General features: G+C 38.3%; 3 protein-coding genes across 8 annotated transcripts in view; 1 reads left to right on the top strand and 2 right to left on the bottom strand.

Moving 5' to 3' along the window:
- Positions 1-3,970: 3,970 nt before the first annotated feature.
- On the bottom strand, positions 3,971-5,935 carry LOC126367384 (X-box-binding protein 1). The gene is made up of 3 exons (XM_050010890.1): positions 5,566-5,935; positions 4,824-5,234; positions 3,971-4,201 (listed from the first exon to the last, which is right to left on the bottom strand). The coding sequence occupies exons 1-3, from the start codon at positions 5,715-5,717 to the stop codon at positions 4,108-4,110; spliced, it is 657 nt and encodes a 218-aa protein (XP_049866847.1). The 5' UTR covers positions 5,718-5,935; the 3' UTR covers positions 3,971-4,107.
- A 320-nt stretch (positions 5,936-6,255) lies between these two features.
- Positions 6,256-8,828, top strand: LOC126367351 (COP9 signalosome complex subunit 5). The gene is made up of 6 exons (XM_050010842.1): positions 6,256-6,526; positions 6,733-6,836; positions 6,999-7,129; positions 7,606-7,800; positions 8,007-8,274; positions 8,543-8,828. Exons 1-6 carry the CDS (start codon positions 6,372-6,374, stop codon positions 8,734-8,736), a joined length of 1,047 nt encoding a protein of 348 aa, XP_049866799.1. The 5' UTR covers positions 6,256-6,371; the 3' UTR covers positions 8,737-8,828.
- Positions 8,829-9,035: 207 nt separating this feature from the next.
- Positions 9,036-13,474, bottom strand: part of LOC126367305 (AP-1 complex subunit gamma-1) — a 38,986-nt gene continuing 34,547 nt past the window's right edge. For all 6 annotated transcript variants that reach the window (XM_050010760.1, XM_050010762.1, XM_050010761.1 and 3 more), the window contains exons 18-19: positions 12,924-13,016; positions 9,036-12,147 (exon numbers count right to left, since the gene is read on the bottom strand). In XM_050010760.1, coding sequence (XP_049866717.1) covers positions 12,046-12,147; positions 12,924-13,016 — 195 coding nt within the window. In that variant the 3' untranslated portion in view covers positions 9,036-12,045. The remainder of the gene's footprint in view (positions 12,148-12,923; positions 13,017-13,474) is intronic.

Below are 13,474 nucleotides of genomic sequence, written 5' to 3'. Positions count from 1 at the left end.
AAAAATCGAAACACCTTGCAAGTTTACGTTTTGTCAGGATTATCAGAAAAATGTGTACATTTAGGAATAAATGTTAAATGTCGTTTAATAGTGAGTAATATGAGCTTATCAAATCTTAATGTTAATGTTCTAAATTTAAATGAATTTTTCATAGCTTTCGTATTTTGTTAAATGAGTCATTTTTATTCCGTATGGAGTATAAAGGAAATGGATAAAACAACACACGTAAATGAAAAAAAAAGCTAAAAAACGTTTATTTAATAACTTGTATTCCCTCCCCGAGCTCTAATTACTGCTTCCATACGGTTCTTCATCGATCGGATGAGAGTCACGATCACATGCTGTGGTATATTGTCCCATTCCTCTTGGATTGCATCTTGCAGCTGGCTAAGTGTTTCTGGGGCAGGATCTCTTGCTCGAATTCGTCTCTTTAATTCATCCCACAGATGTTCAATGGGATTCATGTCCGGGCTTCTTGCTGGCCATTCCATAATAGAGATATCGACTTCGTTAAGATAATCTCGTACGACGCCCGCGGTGTGAGCCCTAGCATTGTCGTGCATGAATATGAAGCCGTTGCCAATAAAATGTGCATAGGGCATCACATGAGGCTCGAGACACTCTTCGGCGTACCGATGACAGTTAAGTGCAGGCAGACGTGGTCCAGACACGAAAGCAAGCTCTGTCTTACCGTCGGCGCTGATTCCTCCCCAAACCGTCCACGAACCGTCACCATAGCTGACCTTTTCTTCAATGCAGCATTGTGCATAGCGTTCTCCGTCTCTTCTGTAGACCTTGTTCCTTCCGTCGTTACCATACAGCATAATTTTACACTCATCAGAAAAGAGAACTTTGCTCCACTGTAGGTATGACCAATTTAGGTGCTCACGTGCAAAGTTAAGGCGCGCTCTTCGATGGTCTGCAGTTAATTTCGGCCCATTTGCTGGCTTATGCGGTACCAGTCCACGATCCTTCAACCTTCTTCTAATTGTAGAGTCACTTACAGCCACCCTTCGTACAACACGAAGCCGCTGCTGCAGTTGAAAAGCGTTAAGGCGTCGATTTCTTAAAGAAGTTGTTACAATAAATCGATCATCTCGCTCAGAAGTGACCCGATTCCTGCCAGATCCTGAACGGCGCGTGAACAAACCAGTCTCCCGATAACGTTTATAGACTCTATGAACAGATGACAGGCTTAGATGCAGTCTTGCAGCCACAACACGCTGACTAAGGCCAGAATCCAGCAATGCCACAACTTGGGCGGCTTCTGTGGGCGAAGTATCCATACGTTTTAGAAAAAAAACCTTTTTTCAGACGTCCCAAAGTCACAGTATTGAAATAAAAAACAAAAAGTTTAAGGATAGGCGCCAATTTTTAGTTTTTAAACGCTAAATGTACTCCAACCCTAAACACACATTTGTCTCAAAACAGTGATTCATTTCGTTTATAAGATAAACAAATGAAATTCTAATTTTGAATTTAGAATTTTCGCTTATTACTGTAATGGCCAAACTGCCAGCTATACATTTATGTATTTTTTTTCATCGTATGAATTCTTTTTTGTGTTAAATTCGGACAGAAACAGTGAAAACGGAAGTGTTTCGATTTTTTTGATGAGAAGTGTATAAAAGGTAGAGGATAAAATATATAGAAACTCTCCCAAAAGATTGTAATGGTAGATAATACTTTTCCCTTATAAAACGCCTGTCTTCCTTTCTTTTATGATTTGCTCTCGAACTTTTTGTGCCAGATAGAAAGAAATACGAAGACGGCAAAGTAACAGACGTCTAAACTGGAAGTCGTGTTATTTCATAAGTGTATGCTGACTATTAAGCAATATCCGACTGAATGGTCAATTGGTCATCTATATGTATTGTATACCTTTGTAATTATTATACAACTTTTTCTGCAAAAAATATGTAAGAAATAAGTTTAATAGAATTATTTCAAGTTATCACAACACATGTCTTCGTTACTAAAGCCATTATTAGAAAACACTCCATTTTCTAATTCTTTCGAATCGATTTCTCGCGCAAGGCCGTACATTTCTAGTTAATTATGAAAGACATAATTACTAACGTGTGTGGAACGGCGAAGTTATACTTATATTGTTTTGAAATTGTTCTATCTTATCTTTTAATACTAAGTTGTGCATGAGATAAGTAGGAAGACAATCAGACGATAAGCAGATTTCCGATTATAATTAATTAAATCAACGTAAAATACGATGTTTTGTACAAATTAATGGATCGAAAGTTATTATGATGAAACGATAGACCTTAAATATAAGCGTGTAAGGAGTATTTTGGTGATCTTTTACATAGAGTAGTTATTAAAAACTCTGTTTTCTCTGAAAAGGTACACAGACTGTTGTTCTCAAAAGAACGCAGAGATTTCCTTTTCACAGGGAAACAGCGAGTTGAGACTAACTGGTAATAATTCATTTTACTCTAGCTAGACCTTAGATGTCGATAGATTCGATAACGTCTAACTTGTGTATGTGATGTAAACTAATTCATAAGTTTTTGTACTAAAATTGTTCTACAATTAGATAGCATAAAATTGATCTGTGAGATGTGCAATTAATTCGTCGAAAATGTTACAAATCGGTCTATGATGTAGAGTATAATATTGTTAGAAATTTTTGAAATTAATACCTTAGTTGTAAGACTAAAGTGCGCGACGATTTTTTATATTCTTGTGCATTTTTATGTTACGCTTGTTCATAATCAATTGACTCAATCTACAGGTTAAGTTGTCGTATCTTCCATTAGCGTAAAGTGCTGTACAGTTATTTGCTACGTTGTTTATCGATTATGTATATTTTAGTGTTTCAATTACGTTATCGCATTGTTAACGAGTGCCAAACGCTTATCAGGCAGTTACGGTCGCTGTTGATTATAACCATTTACTTGTAAACTAATAGTCGTGAAGGATATCGGATGTATTAGTATGACTTTGAATATGTTTGTATTTGTACAGCTGGACCGCAAACAGCATTTGGTGCTGTATGTCGATAGTTAATCGATATGTTATCATTATTCTGGCAATCTACTTTGAAAACTATCGATTGCTATATTCACAGAATTAGTTGATAATTATTAATACTGTTTATCCAGTAATTTACCAACTTATCGACAACTAAGTGCAACACTAGCTGTCCCCATATTTCCCCGCTTCAGTTAGCTAATCAGCTTGGTAACACAGACGAGTGTGGGTTACATTAACCGCGCGTTACAGTTCTTCGTAGCCATAGTTATTTATGTAATCTAAGAAACATGATTTTATTGAATCTGTAATATTTTAACAAATATATTTAATGTTTTTCTATAAACGACTTTCCTTTTTTTAGTGCAGTTGAATGTGATTTTGTGTATTGGCAAACCTAATAAAGAAATAGAATGAAACCACAAAATATGCACATAACACTATTTATTTACGGCACTAGTTTGTACATCCCCTACACTTACAACTAAATTAAAAAAGGAAATTACACAACAATATATTATTATTATATATTAATTTGTCATTTAAGCTTATAAATAAACTTGACTCAATAACTTAAATCTACATAATTGTTTAGCTTACAAACTAGTCAGTCTTTGGTGGGAATGTCGCAGAACGACGCCCTGACCTAGGCCAGGCCAGGGAATAACTCTGAGAATGATTCGCACCAAAAATCTGACAGGTCCATAGATTCTGGCTCGCTGAGCGGCGAGGCCAACGACTCGTAGCCAAGGTCGGAGCTGAGGGTGTGCGCGGGAGACACGCCGAGAAGGTTCTCCTCCACCGACTTGGGAGACAGGCTCATGGGTGACAATAAGTTCATGTCGCACTCCAGAGTGACTCCGGATCCGCTGTCCATGAGCGTGCCGAAGTCCGTCTCCACCTTGATCGGCGTCACCTCCTCCACCACCTGGTCCTCGCAATCGACCTCTATCGTGACGCAGTCGTTGGTGTCGTCGTAACTCGCGAAGAACATATCGCCTTTGTCATTTCCATTTTCTTCTTTAATTTGTACTGTGTCTTGTGTGACGAGTATGTCGGGCGTGTAGGGATGCGCATACGAGTGCTGTGACAGTATCCTGTGCACGTCGTGCTTTAGGTCTACGACTGCACCTTCACTGGATTCCAGGTGCTCTGTTGCGGGCCCCACCACTTGAGCTCCTTGAGGGCACTCTCCAGTCTTCCCGACTGAGACCTGCAACAAATCAAAGAAAGTTGTTAAAATTTAATCAAGGTTTCTTTTAAAATTCCGTCATGTCTATGCGTCATCATTAAGATGTAGGTGTTTACGTCAGATCATGAAGCCATATCTTTCGAGATGAAACAACCATTTTAAAGTGTTGACCTTTGCTTTAAGGTGACTCATAGCCGTGGCTCCACTACAATTCAGAGACAATGTGAAGTAAAAGTACACAAACATTGCATCAGCCGCGGCGCGCGCCGGCGCGTGTCCCGCCCGCGCGTGGCGTCATGGGATTTCCTGTTTCACAACAAAACACCACCTACCATGTACCTGCTGCTGGGAGGTTTTCTGGCCACGTCTTTCCCTCAGCGTTACAGATTCCGATGTGGTAGTAGTTTTACAGCTAGTTACATAATATGTAATTTAATTATGTCTGACGTTCAAAAAGCGCTAACTTTGTAAGCCAATTTTGAAAAATAAATATTTTTTTGAATTTTTGACCTACTTATTGTCTCATTTTGATTGTATCAGGCCTATCATTGTAATCATAATGAGATCATTAGGAACTTTATACATTGAAGTGATCATGAAATTACCTATAAATCTAATGCAACATTATTAAAATTTAACTTACATCTTGAGCCTCTCCTGTAGAACTTGCATCAATTTCTTGGAGGAGGGAGTCTGCAAGTTGATGGAGGGTATCGAGGTACTCTTCAGAATCGAGATGTGCGAGGAGGTCTGCGATAGGAGACACATCGCCAGCAGCAGGCGCGCCGCGCGGAGCGCCGCCGGGGGCCCTTCCTTCTGCTGAGGAGTGGACTCTGCCGGTCCGGGGGCCCCCGCGACGTCCCGCGCCGCCGCCGCGCTGCGTAGCGCCGCGTTCTCGCTCACCAGCCTCTCGTTCAACGCCTTCAGGCTGGCCACCTCGCTCATCAACTTGTCGTTCCTGTCCATCAACTGCTTGATGTTGCCCTCCATCTCGTCCATTCTCGCCTTCTTCCGGTCTCGAGATGTCTGTGCCGCCACACGGTTCTTCAATTTCCTGAGAGGAAATTACGGTGTTAGAATAGTAGTAAAAGAAGGAAATAGGTAAAAAATATTAATGCAAGAAAACACCTCTCTTTGTTGCTAAAGGAAAATCATATGCTGATGTAATACAAGGAAATACACAGTAATAATTTATTATTTTTGAATATAATAAACTGGTACAAACTATTCCAAATTCCAAGCATAAAGTATCAGAAAAATCTATGCACCAGCAGTCAGGTCATTTAAAACTTGTCAGTAACAGATGTTACTCATAAAACCAACATTGATAGATCCGCGATCCCGTTACAATGGTTACTTGACACGCAATCAACTAGTGCACTTACTTTCTTTGCATCTTCTCTTCCCAAGAGAGGTGGTCGAGGCGCCGCTTCCTCGAGGGATGCGGCGCCACGTCCACCACCCCTTTAGATTCTACATCGTCCATCGCCAGGTAGTTGTTAGGCACCGTGATGATTATAGGAGCGCTCATCTTCATTGCTTGATATTGATAACAAACTTCAACTTAAACAAACAACACTCCACACCACTTTTCAACTGTTCTAAAGTCTTGACGATGACATGCTATCTCTGCTTAGAGATCTCGTGAACATTAGCGCACTTTTCTAAGATGATCCAAGTTCGCTCGCGGATAATAACTTGCGTCGTTCATTTCGGTCGAGCTCACGTCAAGTTGTGGTATTGCAGTTTCTCGAAAACTCGTATGTGGATGCATGCGATTGGTCGGACGATTATCAGTGGGCGGGTTGTTTGCTTATCAGAATTGGATTTCAGACAAAGATGGGAAATCCACTATCCAATACGAATGAAAGAGAGCGAAGGACAGATATCAAACAAATGAGAATAGGAATAGCGATAACATGAGTAAGAGTGAGAAAGAATTAGGCTCTTAGTAAGTGTGAGTGAGATAAACCATATTGTAAGTAGAAATTCCGTTCCGTTCCGATTACCGAGGCATTTGACGCTGCTGCGAGAAATGGAACGTAACATAGAAAAAAAATACTGTCAATGTCAAAGTCAAATCTATCTGGTCAAATCGGAAAGCGGCCATTGTTTTTGTTGGTTATATTTTTTCCCAGTGTTTCCTTTATAAGCGAACAATATTTAGAAAATATAAATTTTCAGTTCCAAAATGGCTTCAACAAGTCAAGATTCGCAGTCTACGATTGCGCAAAAAACATGGGTAATGGCAAACAATATTGAAAATGTGTCTAGCGTGGATGAAATCTATCGTTATGATAAAAAACAACAACAAGATATCCTTGCAGCCAAACCCTGGGAGAAAGAGTAAGTGTCAGCTATCCACATATATAAAGTTTTTAGTTACAATCTACCTTCCCTTTACATATAACATTACAGCGCGAGTAAATGGAGGGTAGAGGGTAATCTATAAGTGGCAGGATTTGAGTTTTACCCTGATTTGCACTCTGTTGTGATTTTCCACTTTTTGCAAAGTTATTTGTTCAATAGCTAAAAAAATGTTTATCTTTCAGTCCACACTTCTTCAAAGACATAAAAATCTCTGCTTTAGCATTATTGAAGATGGTTATGCATGCTCGTTCTGGAGGCACATTGGAAGTTATGGGACTGCTGTTAGGTAAGTGATTCTTATTTAATTTTATTTTTAAATTAAGACTAGAGAAGCTGGCACTTGTTTTTCTTTAACCATCCTTCATCTCTTCTTAATATAGTTAGGAATAAGGATGCCGTTTGTACTGCACTCCTTTTTGTGTATATTTAATTGTGTTTATTCCATCAGGTAAGGTGGATGCAAACACAATGATTGTGATGGACTCATTTGCTCTGCCAGTGGAGGGTACTGAGACCAGAGTCAACGCTCAAGCTCAAGCCTATGAGTACATGACTGCTTATATTGAAGCTGCAAAACAAGTGAGGACTATTCAGCTTTACCTTCAAATTATGAATAATCAAAGTCTGAGATAAATTTGAAACTTAAACCACCTTACAAATAAAAAATAAAGCAGGGATGAATGTGGGTTTAAATATTTGACAGCCAAGCAAAATTGAATCCAATTTACATACAATTTGACTAAACTTTGCTTGGGTTTTTACGTTCAACCCCGGTTTATTTTTTATTTGTAAGGTGGTAAGATATTATTAATTTATCTACTTTTTCTAGGTTTGTTTATTTGTCGCTGGTTTGTTGATGACATGACTTATTGGTTTCCTGCATATGGCAGTAACTAGTTGATGGACAAATGGCTCCTCATTTGAGTTCCCCATGTCAGCATGCCCTCCGGGGCAAAATTGTTTACCGTTATTCACATTCTGTCTCTAAATACAGCAACATTCACACTATATTTGTATTGTGATCACTGTTCTAATGTCTAACTACGACTATGCAGGTTGGCCGCCATGAGAATGCCATTGGTTGGTACCACAGTCACCCAGGCTACGGTTGCTGGTTGTCTGGCATTGATGTCTCCACACAAATGCTCAACCAGAACTTCCAGGAGCCATTCGTAGCCATCGTCATCGACCCCGTCAGAACTATCTCTGCTGGAAAAGTTTGTCTTGGAGCTTTTAGAACTTACCCTAAGGTGTGTATAGACATTATTTTGTGATTTTTGTACTTGTAGCAACAAGTTTTATTTTTAAAATGTTTCAGTTAATTAATGTAGAAACATTTATATATTTTGAGATTATAGAGGTCAACTTGTTTCCTGCACCTTGCTGATTGTTTCTCTAAATTCAATTCCTTGTTTTTACAACAGCCTTTAATTTATTTATTTTTTAAATTTTCCAGGGCTACAAACCAGCCAATGAGGAGCCTTCAGAGTATCAGACTATTCCCCTCAACAAGATAGAAGATTTCGGTGTCCATTGCAAACAGTACTACTCCCTAGAAGTGTCATATTTCAAGTCCTCACTAGACCGTAGACTGCTGGACTCACTGTGGAACAAATACTGGGTGAACACTCTTAGCAGCTCCAGTCTCATCACCAATGCCGATTACACTACTGGGCAGATATTTGACTTGTCCGATAAGTTGGAACAAAGTGAAGTGTGCTTAGGTGAGTTCTATTATTCTGATTTATTTGAAGTTTCTGGCTGATTCTTTTCAGTATGAGCCATGGCAGTGCCTCATTTTCTTCTGACTTAAAATAGCAATTGCTTTTGAGAAAGAGTCTGTTAGTGAGTTTTGAGTGAGAGATCACTCAGGACAGACAAGGATGGGAAAAGAAGGAAAGGAAGCTTTTGCGGAGCAGTGAGGCACTTAAAGCTAGAAATATGCTTTGTTTTGTAACCTTCTTTAAATTAAATCTGATAATAATTGTTCAGGCCGCGGCGGCTTTATCGTGGCAGGCGCCGATCCGCACGAGAAGCGGACTGAAGACAAACTCGGCAAGGCGACCAAAGATGCGTGTAAGACTACCATCGAGGTGATCCACGGCCTGATGGCGCAGATGATCAAAGACAGGCTGTTCAACAGTGTCAGCGGCCGCCCTGCCCCCGCCACGCCCATGATAGAGTAACTTTAATGTAAATATCTTGCTTCTTATAACTGTATTGTACTGTATTCTCTTATATAAGGTAATTAAATTGATACAAATAATGTAAAACTCCAGTTCGGTTTTCTTTTTCAAATCTATTGCGGGAATCACTACTCTACTTTATTAAAAAAAAAATATATAAAATCAAATTTATATTTTGTATAATTTATATTTAGTAAAAAATATTGTCCACTATTATCATCGTGAATTTTCATAACATGTTGTAATGTTTTATGTTGTGGGGTCATAGAAATATTGACAGGCAGAAAGAAAACAAAATATTTGATTATATAAACATTCTCAAATATTTATTAACCAATTTACATAAATCATTATGTACATCTTTCACATAGCTTTACACAAAATCATAACATCTCACGTCGTGGAGGGCCTTCTATTTAATCAGATACATATTAGAGTAAAATAAGCACCAAATTACGATATATTTGCCAAGCTCTCTTTACATAATGGAAAGAAAAAATATATACTCCATGATTACGCGAGCGGACTAAACTAACAGGTCGTGCTGCTACCGTCGTGGTTCACATCGTTAGGAATCTAATTTATACGACTACATAGTTCAATAATGCGGGTGGTTAGTGAATAAAACCTAAAATATAAATAGGACGAAAATAAAAGTAAAACTAAGTGCCTAAGTGTTAAAATATCCCAAAACATCAAAATCGGGAGTAAAAATGTTAGCATATTTATTTATATCTATTATTTCATTTTTAGAGACGTGTAATTCTTACTTATATACATTTTAGTCGAATATAAAATCCTCGAAGGCTTATGATAAAGGAACGGGACTAATTAACATAATAAATACCGCCTAGCACTGAACGAAGCGAGTAAGGAATCTCGTACACAAATAACTACTCTTAACACAAAATGCAATGGGAATAATGTTCTACGACCAAACTAGATTTACATCGCAAAAATAGACTATACTTTAATAAATAAAATACTTGATGTGGGCAGGAGCACAGCTCGATCCTTGCGGTCGACAACGTAATTTTAATATATAATACGATATACTTTATTTTCTCTTTGTAAAGGGATTTAATTATTATTGAAAGATTGTGTTAACTACAGAAACAAAAATGAAGACAACAGATAAATAGACTTTATTTCAAATTCAATAGAAATCGACCTCACACTCCAGCCCTTCTTCAAAAGTTGACTAAATTTTTACACCAAACTCCGAAGGAAATCTAGAGCTCCATTTATCACACGTAATAATTATAATAGTGATTTCCATATATTTATATTTTATTAAGTACACATTCCATACAACCCTTAACATCTCTCTATACATCGTTATGTTACAGTCCTCAATCTCAACCAAAACTGCGGTGTGATTGAAAGGTGATATTGTCACTTTAGGAAGCGTATCCAGAATTACTTAAACTGATGTCATTTTACTACGTGAAAAACGATTGTTAATAGGCGTAATGTAGGTAAAAAAATTATAGGAAGGTATAAAATGACACCTTTTTGTATGAAATAAGAACCTTATGTTAGTTATTTTCTAACGCAGGGATTTTCTGTTTGAATTTAACGGAATTAAATCGATATAGCAGTGTCTAACAGAGGCCCCAATGTTTTCAGACCTAAGGGTAGTCTATGCACTTACCTATAGTGGAATGTTAACAAATCTCACGCAGTACAAGTTGTAAAGCCACGAATATAATTTTTAGTTCTAGTGGCTTACGTAAATGAGCAAAAAAGGAAGTGAAGTACATAGGCTTATAATTATTAAGATAAAACTAAATTTAACCTATGGAGATGAACAAAATGTATTGACGTTTTTCTTAGAATATTCGTAGATCAGTAACAGTCAGACTATAGCGAGAAACCAAAGCTTCCGTCTTACAACAACAAAGACAGTTTACAAAATCTTACAATTCATAGTACAAGTAGAAAAAGTAATACAACATTGAATTTCCACTCTGCCAAGGAAACAAAGATGTTTATGCAGGAAAATTTCCAGAGCGAAATGAAAAATGAAATGAGTGAATATTTATATATGTTTATCGTAAATAAAACAGTTTACAGTTAGATGAACTTGACTAATTTCTTAGTTTTTCAGTAGTTTGGTGTCCCTGCGTGGTAGAGAACTGACCAATTATATATATTATAAGTTCAGGATTCAAACTAATGCAGGAATAACAAACTTCTGTGGGGTTATTGTCTTGTATTGGAAATAGACACGTAGCTTCGTGAATTACTCGATTAACTAACATTCTATTAAGATCAACACTGCTGGCACAACGGGACGTCCTGCGGCTTTTAAGATTCATACATTTTATACTCACGGAGTACACCAAGACGAAGACCAATCTCTTGAAAGTGCAGCCGCTGAAGTCGCGTCACTACAGAAAGTCCCATGCTTTGTGGTGTACGAGCCGACTAGCAGACACGCCTTCATGCGGGGCGTATCGCCGTTACCGCGGTAGACAGCCACCGTGCACCACCGATACACCACATAGTATGTCGACATAGTTGATTTTTATGCAAAAACTCACGCCTATTTCCCACCGGGGTAAGCAGAGACTAAAGAATTCCATTTGCTTCGATCCTAACACACTTCTCTTGCTTCCTCCACATTCATCAATCGCTTCATACACGCACGCCGGTTCAGAGTAGATCGTGTTAAACTTTTTCTAAGGACATCTCCAATTTGGTCAATGTAACTTACAAATGTAAGTCCTTCTAGGTCTTCCTCTGCCAGCCCTACCATCAACTTTCGCTTTATATACAGCTGTTGCAATTCTATATTGTATTTTGATTTTTATAATGTTAAATATAGACGGGCCTTTGTTACCTGACATAAATAAGTTAAATGAGACATTTAGTTAGATATAATGATAAAAAAATATACGGTCGAATTGAGAACCTCCTCCTTTTTTGAAGTCGGTAAAAAGATCGAAAAGTTCTAAAACCGACGCGTTAATCTTGACTCTTGTCAAGTTTTTCTGAAGAATTGTTAAATTTTTCGCTTCCCTTACAGACAATAACCCCATGTACAGTCATGAGCAATATAATGTACCCACTTTAGGACTCTGTCGCACTAACATATTTGACATTTAGTGAGACTTACAGTTCAATTTGTCAAAAAAGTTAATGTGACATGGTACCAAAGTGTATACATATTAATGCTCGTGCTCGTGACGGTACATACTCAACTTATACATATCAGTGTGTTCCGGTAGTGTCAGTGTCAGCCAGTGGTGGCTGGTCGTGATGAGTGAGTGACTACAGCGAGCCGCCGGGCGGGCTGGCCCCGCGTCAGTTGAATAGGTCGGCGGGGAAGCTGTTCACCTCCGCTTGTTCCAGGACTGGATTGCCGTCGATATTGTACGACACTCGTATCCTCAGTCGCAGCGGCGTCTGAATACGGAAACGTCAATGAATATATATCAGGCCGAGTCCATAGATCTGCTCGACTATCGTGTGGATTACTAACCTCAGCTACTCTGGTGTCAGGGTTATTATTGAGGCTTGTAACGACTACGTATTTACATCAGTTAGTAGTAACCGGGACTAACAGCTTAACGTGCCGTCCGAAGCACGGATCAACTTACTTTCGGACAATCAGGTGATCAGCCGGTAATGTGCTAACCAAACCAAGAATCACGAGGTGGCTTTTGTGATATGTCCCCACCGGAATTCGAACCGGGGGTGGTGTCACTAATACCCATACCTACTTATATCTACCTGTAAGTACTTATATGGGATGTAAGTGACATCGTAACGAATACTGAGAGGGATGATTCAGCTGATTATTTTGAGTCAATATCAAGTAGAATTTTCCATCGCAAAAGTATAGAATTGAAAATAATTAAAAAAACTAAAAAACATGATTTTTTTTCGACGGAAAATTCCACTTGATATTAACTCAGAATCATGGTCTGAATCATCCCCCTCAGTATTCGTTACGATGTCACTAACACCCTGTATTTATTTATTCTATGATTCAAGGTTCTGCAACAAACGTTTCGTAGACAGAAACAATCGCAACTTTCGAAGTTCTATGAAGCGCGCAAGGAGCACTCCTTGGAGGAGGATTTCTTATTCGAATTCGTACTAAAACACACCCAAAGAGCGATCGGCTTAGGTCAGTGGCAGAGTTATAAATTCTCAAAACAAGCAAGTGTGCTACTCACCTTGGATGGGTTGGTGATCTTGAGAACTTGCGTGATCTCTGTCTGCGGGGACAGCACCGTGCCCGACGGAGACATCATGTCCAACTGGAACGTCTGCGAATAATTTTACTTATAAAAAACTTGGTCTAGAAGCGAAGAATCGTTAGGAATAAAATTTTCCCCCAATATACTCGACCAAATAATTTAAGACCTCGCAACTCTACAAAAAAACACCACAGAAAAGTCCCTTCCCATTTAAAATTTGTAGACTCCGGCCCTCACTCTATGTCCGTTAGAATATACAATAAATTACCTAAATTCATAACTGAAATAGCATTCTATAGGCTGCAGGAGTTTTTTAACGAATCTTTTAGCTACTAATTATTGTAAATGTTACTATTTTTTTTAACCTTAATCTTTATTATTTTTATTCTTGGTTTTTTATTTTCATTGTTTATAATTTTAAGTTGTTATTGTAGTGCCCTCACAGGGTTCCTGTTTGTACTTTCTTCTACTTTTAAGAGCTCTGTAAAAACATCAGAAATGCAATAAATATCTTATCTTATAATAAA

The sequence above is a fragment of the Pectinophora gossypiella genome, chromosome 6 (assembly GCF_024362695.1).
Source record: "Pectinophora gossypiella chromosome 6, ilPecGoss1.1, whole genome shotgun sequence".
Taxonomy (NCBI): domain Eukaryota; kingdom Metazoa; phylum Arthropoda; class Insecta; order Lepidoptera; family Gelechiidae; genus Pectinophora; species Pectinophora gossypiella.
Note: the sequence above shows the minus strand (reverse complement) of the source record. Positions and strands in the feature narration are given on the sequence as shown.

What these genes read in the sequence shown, in the direction of transcription:
- LOC126367384 (XM_050010890.1), bottom strand. Translation starts at nt 5,717, where the DNA reads ATGAAGATGAGCGCTCCTATAATCATCACGGTGCCTAACAACTACCTG. An exon ending in GAAGAGAAGATGCAAAGAAA is followed by an intron (nt 5,235 to 5,565) that starts GTAAGTGCACTA and finishes ATTTCCTCTCAG; the next exon opens with GAAATTGAAGAACCGTGTGG. An exon ending in CTACAGGAGAGGCTCAAGAT is followed by an intron (nt 4,202 to 4,823) that starts GTAAGTTAAATT and finishes GATTTGTTGCAG; the next exon opens with GTCTCAGTCGGGAAGACTGG.
- LOC126367351 (XM_050010842.1), top strand. Translation starts at nt 6,372, where the DNA reads ATGGCTTCAACAAGTCAAGATTCGCAGTCTACGATTGCGCAAAAAACA. An exon ending in AGTTATGGGACTGCTGTTAG is followed by an intron (nt 6,837 to 6,998) that starts GTAAGTGATTCT and finishes TTATTCCATCAG; the next exon opens with GTAAGGTGGATGCAAACACA. An exon ending in CTTTTAGAACTTACCCTAAG is followed by an intron (nt 7,801 to 8,006) that starts GTGTGTATAGAC and finishes TAAATTTTCCAG; the next exon opens with GGCTACAAACCAGCCAATGA.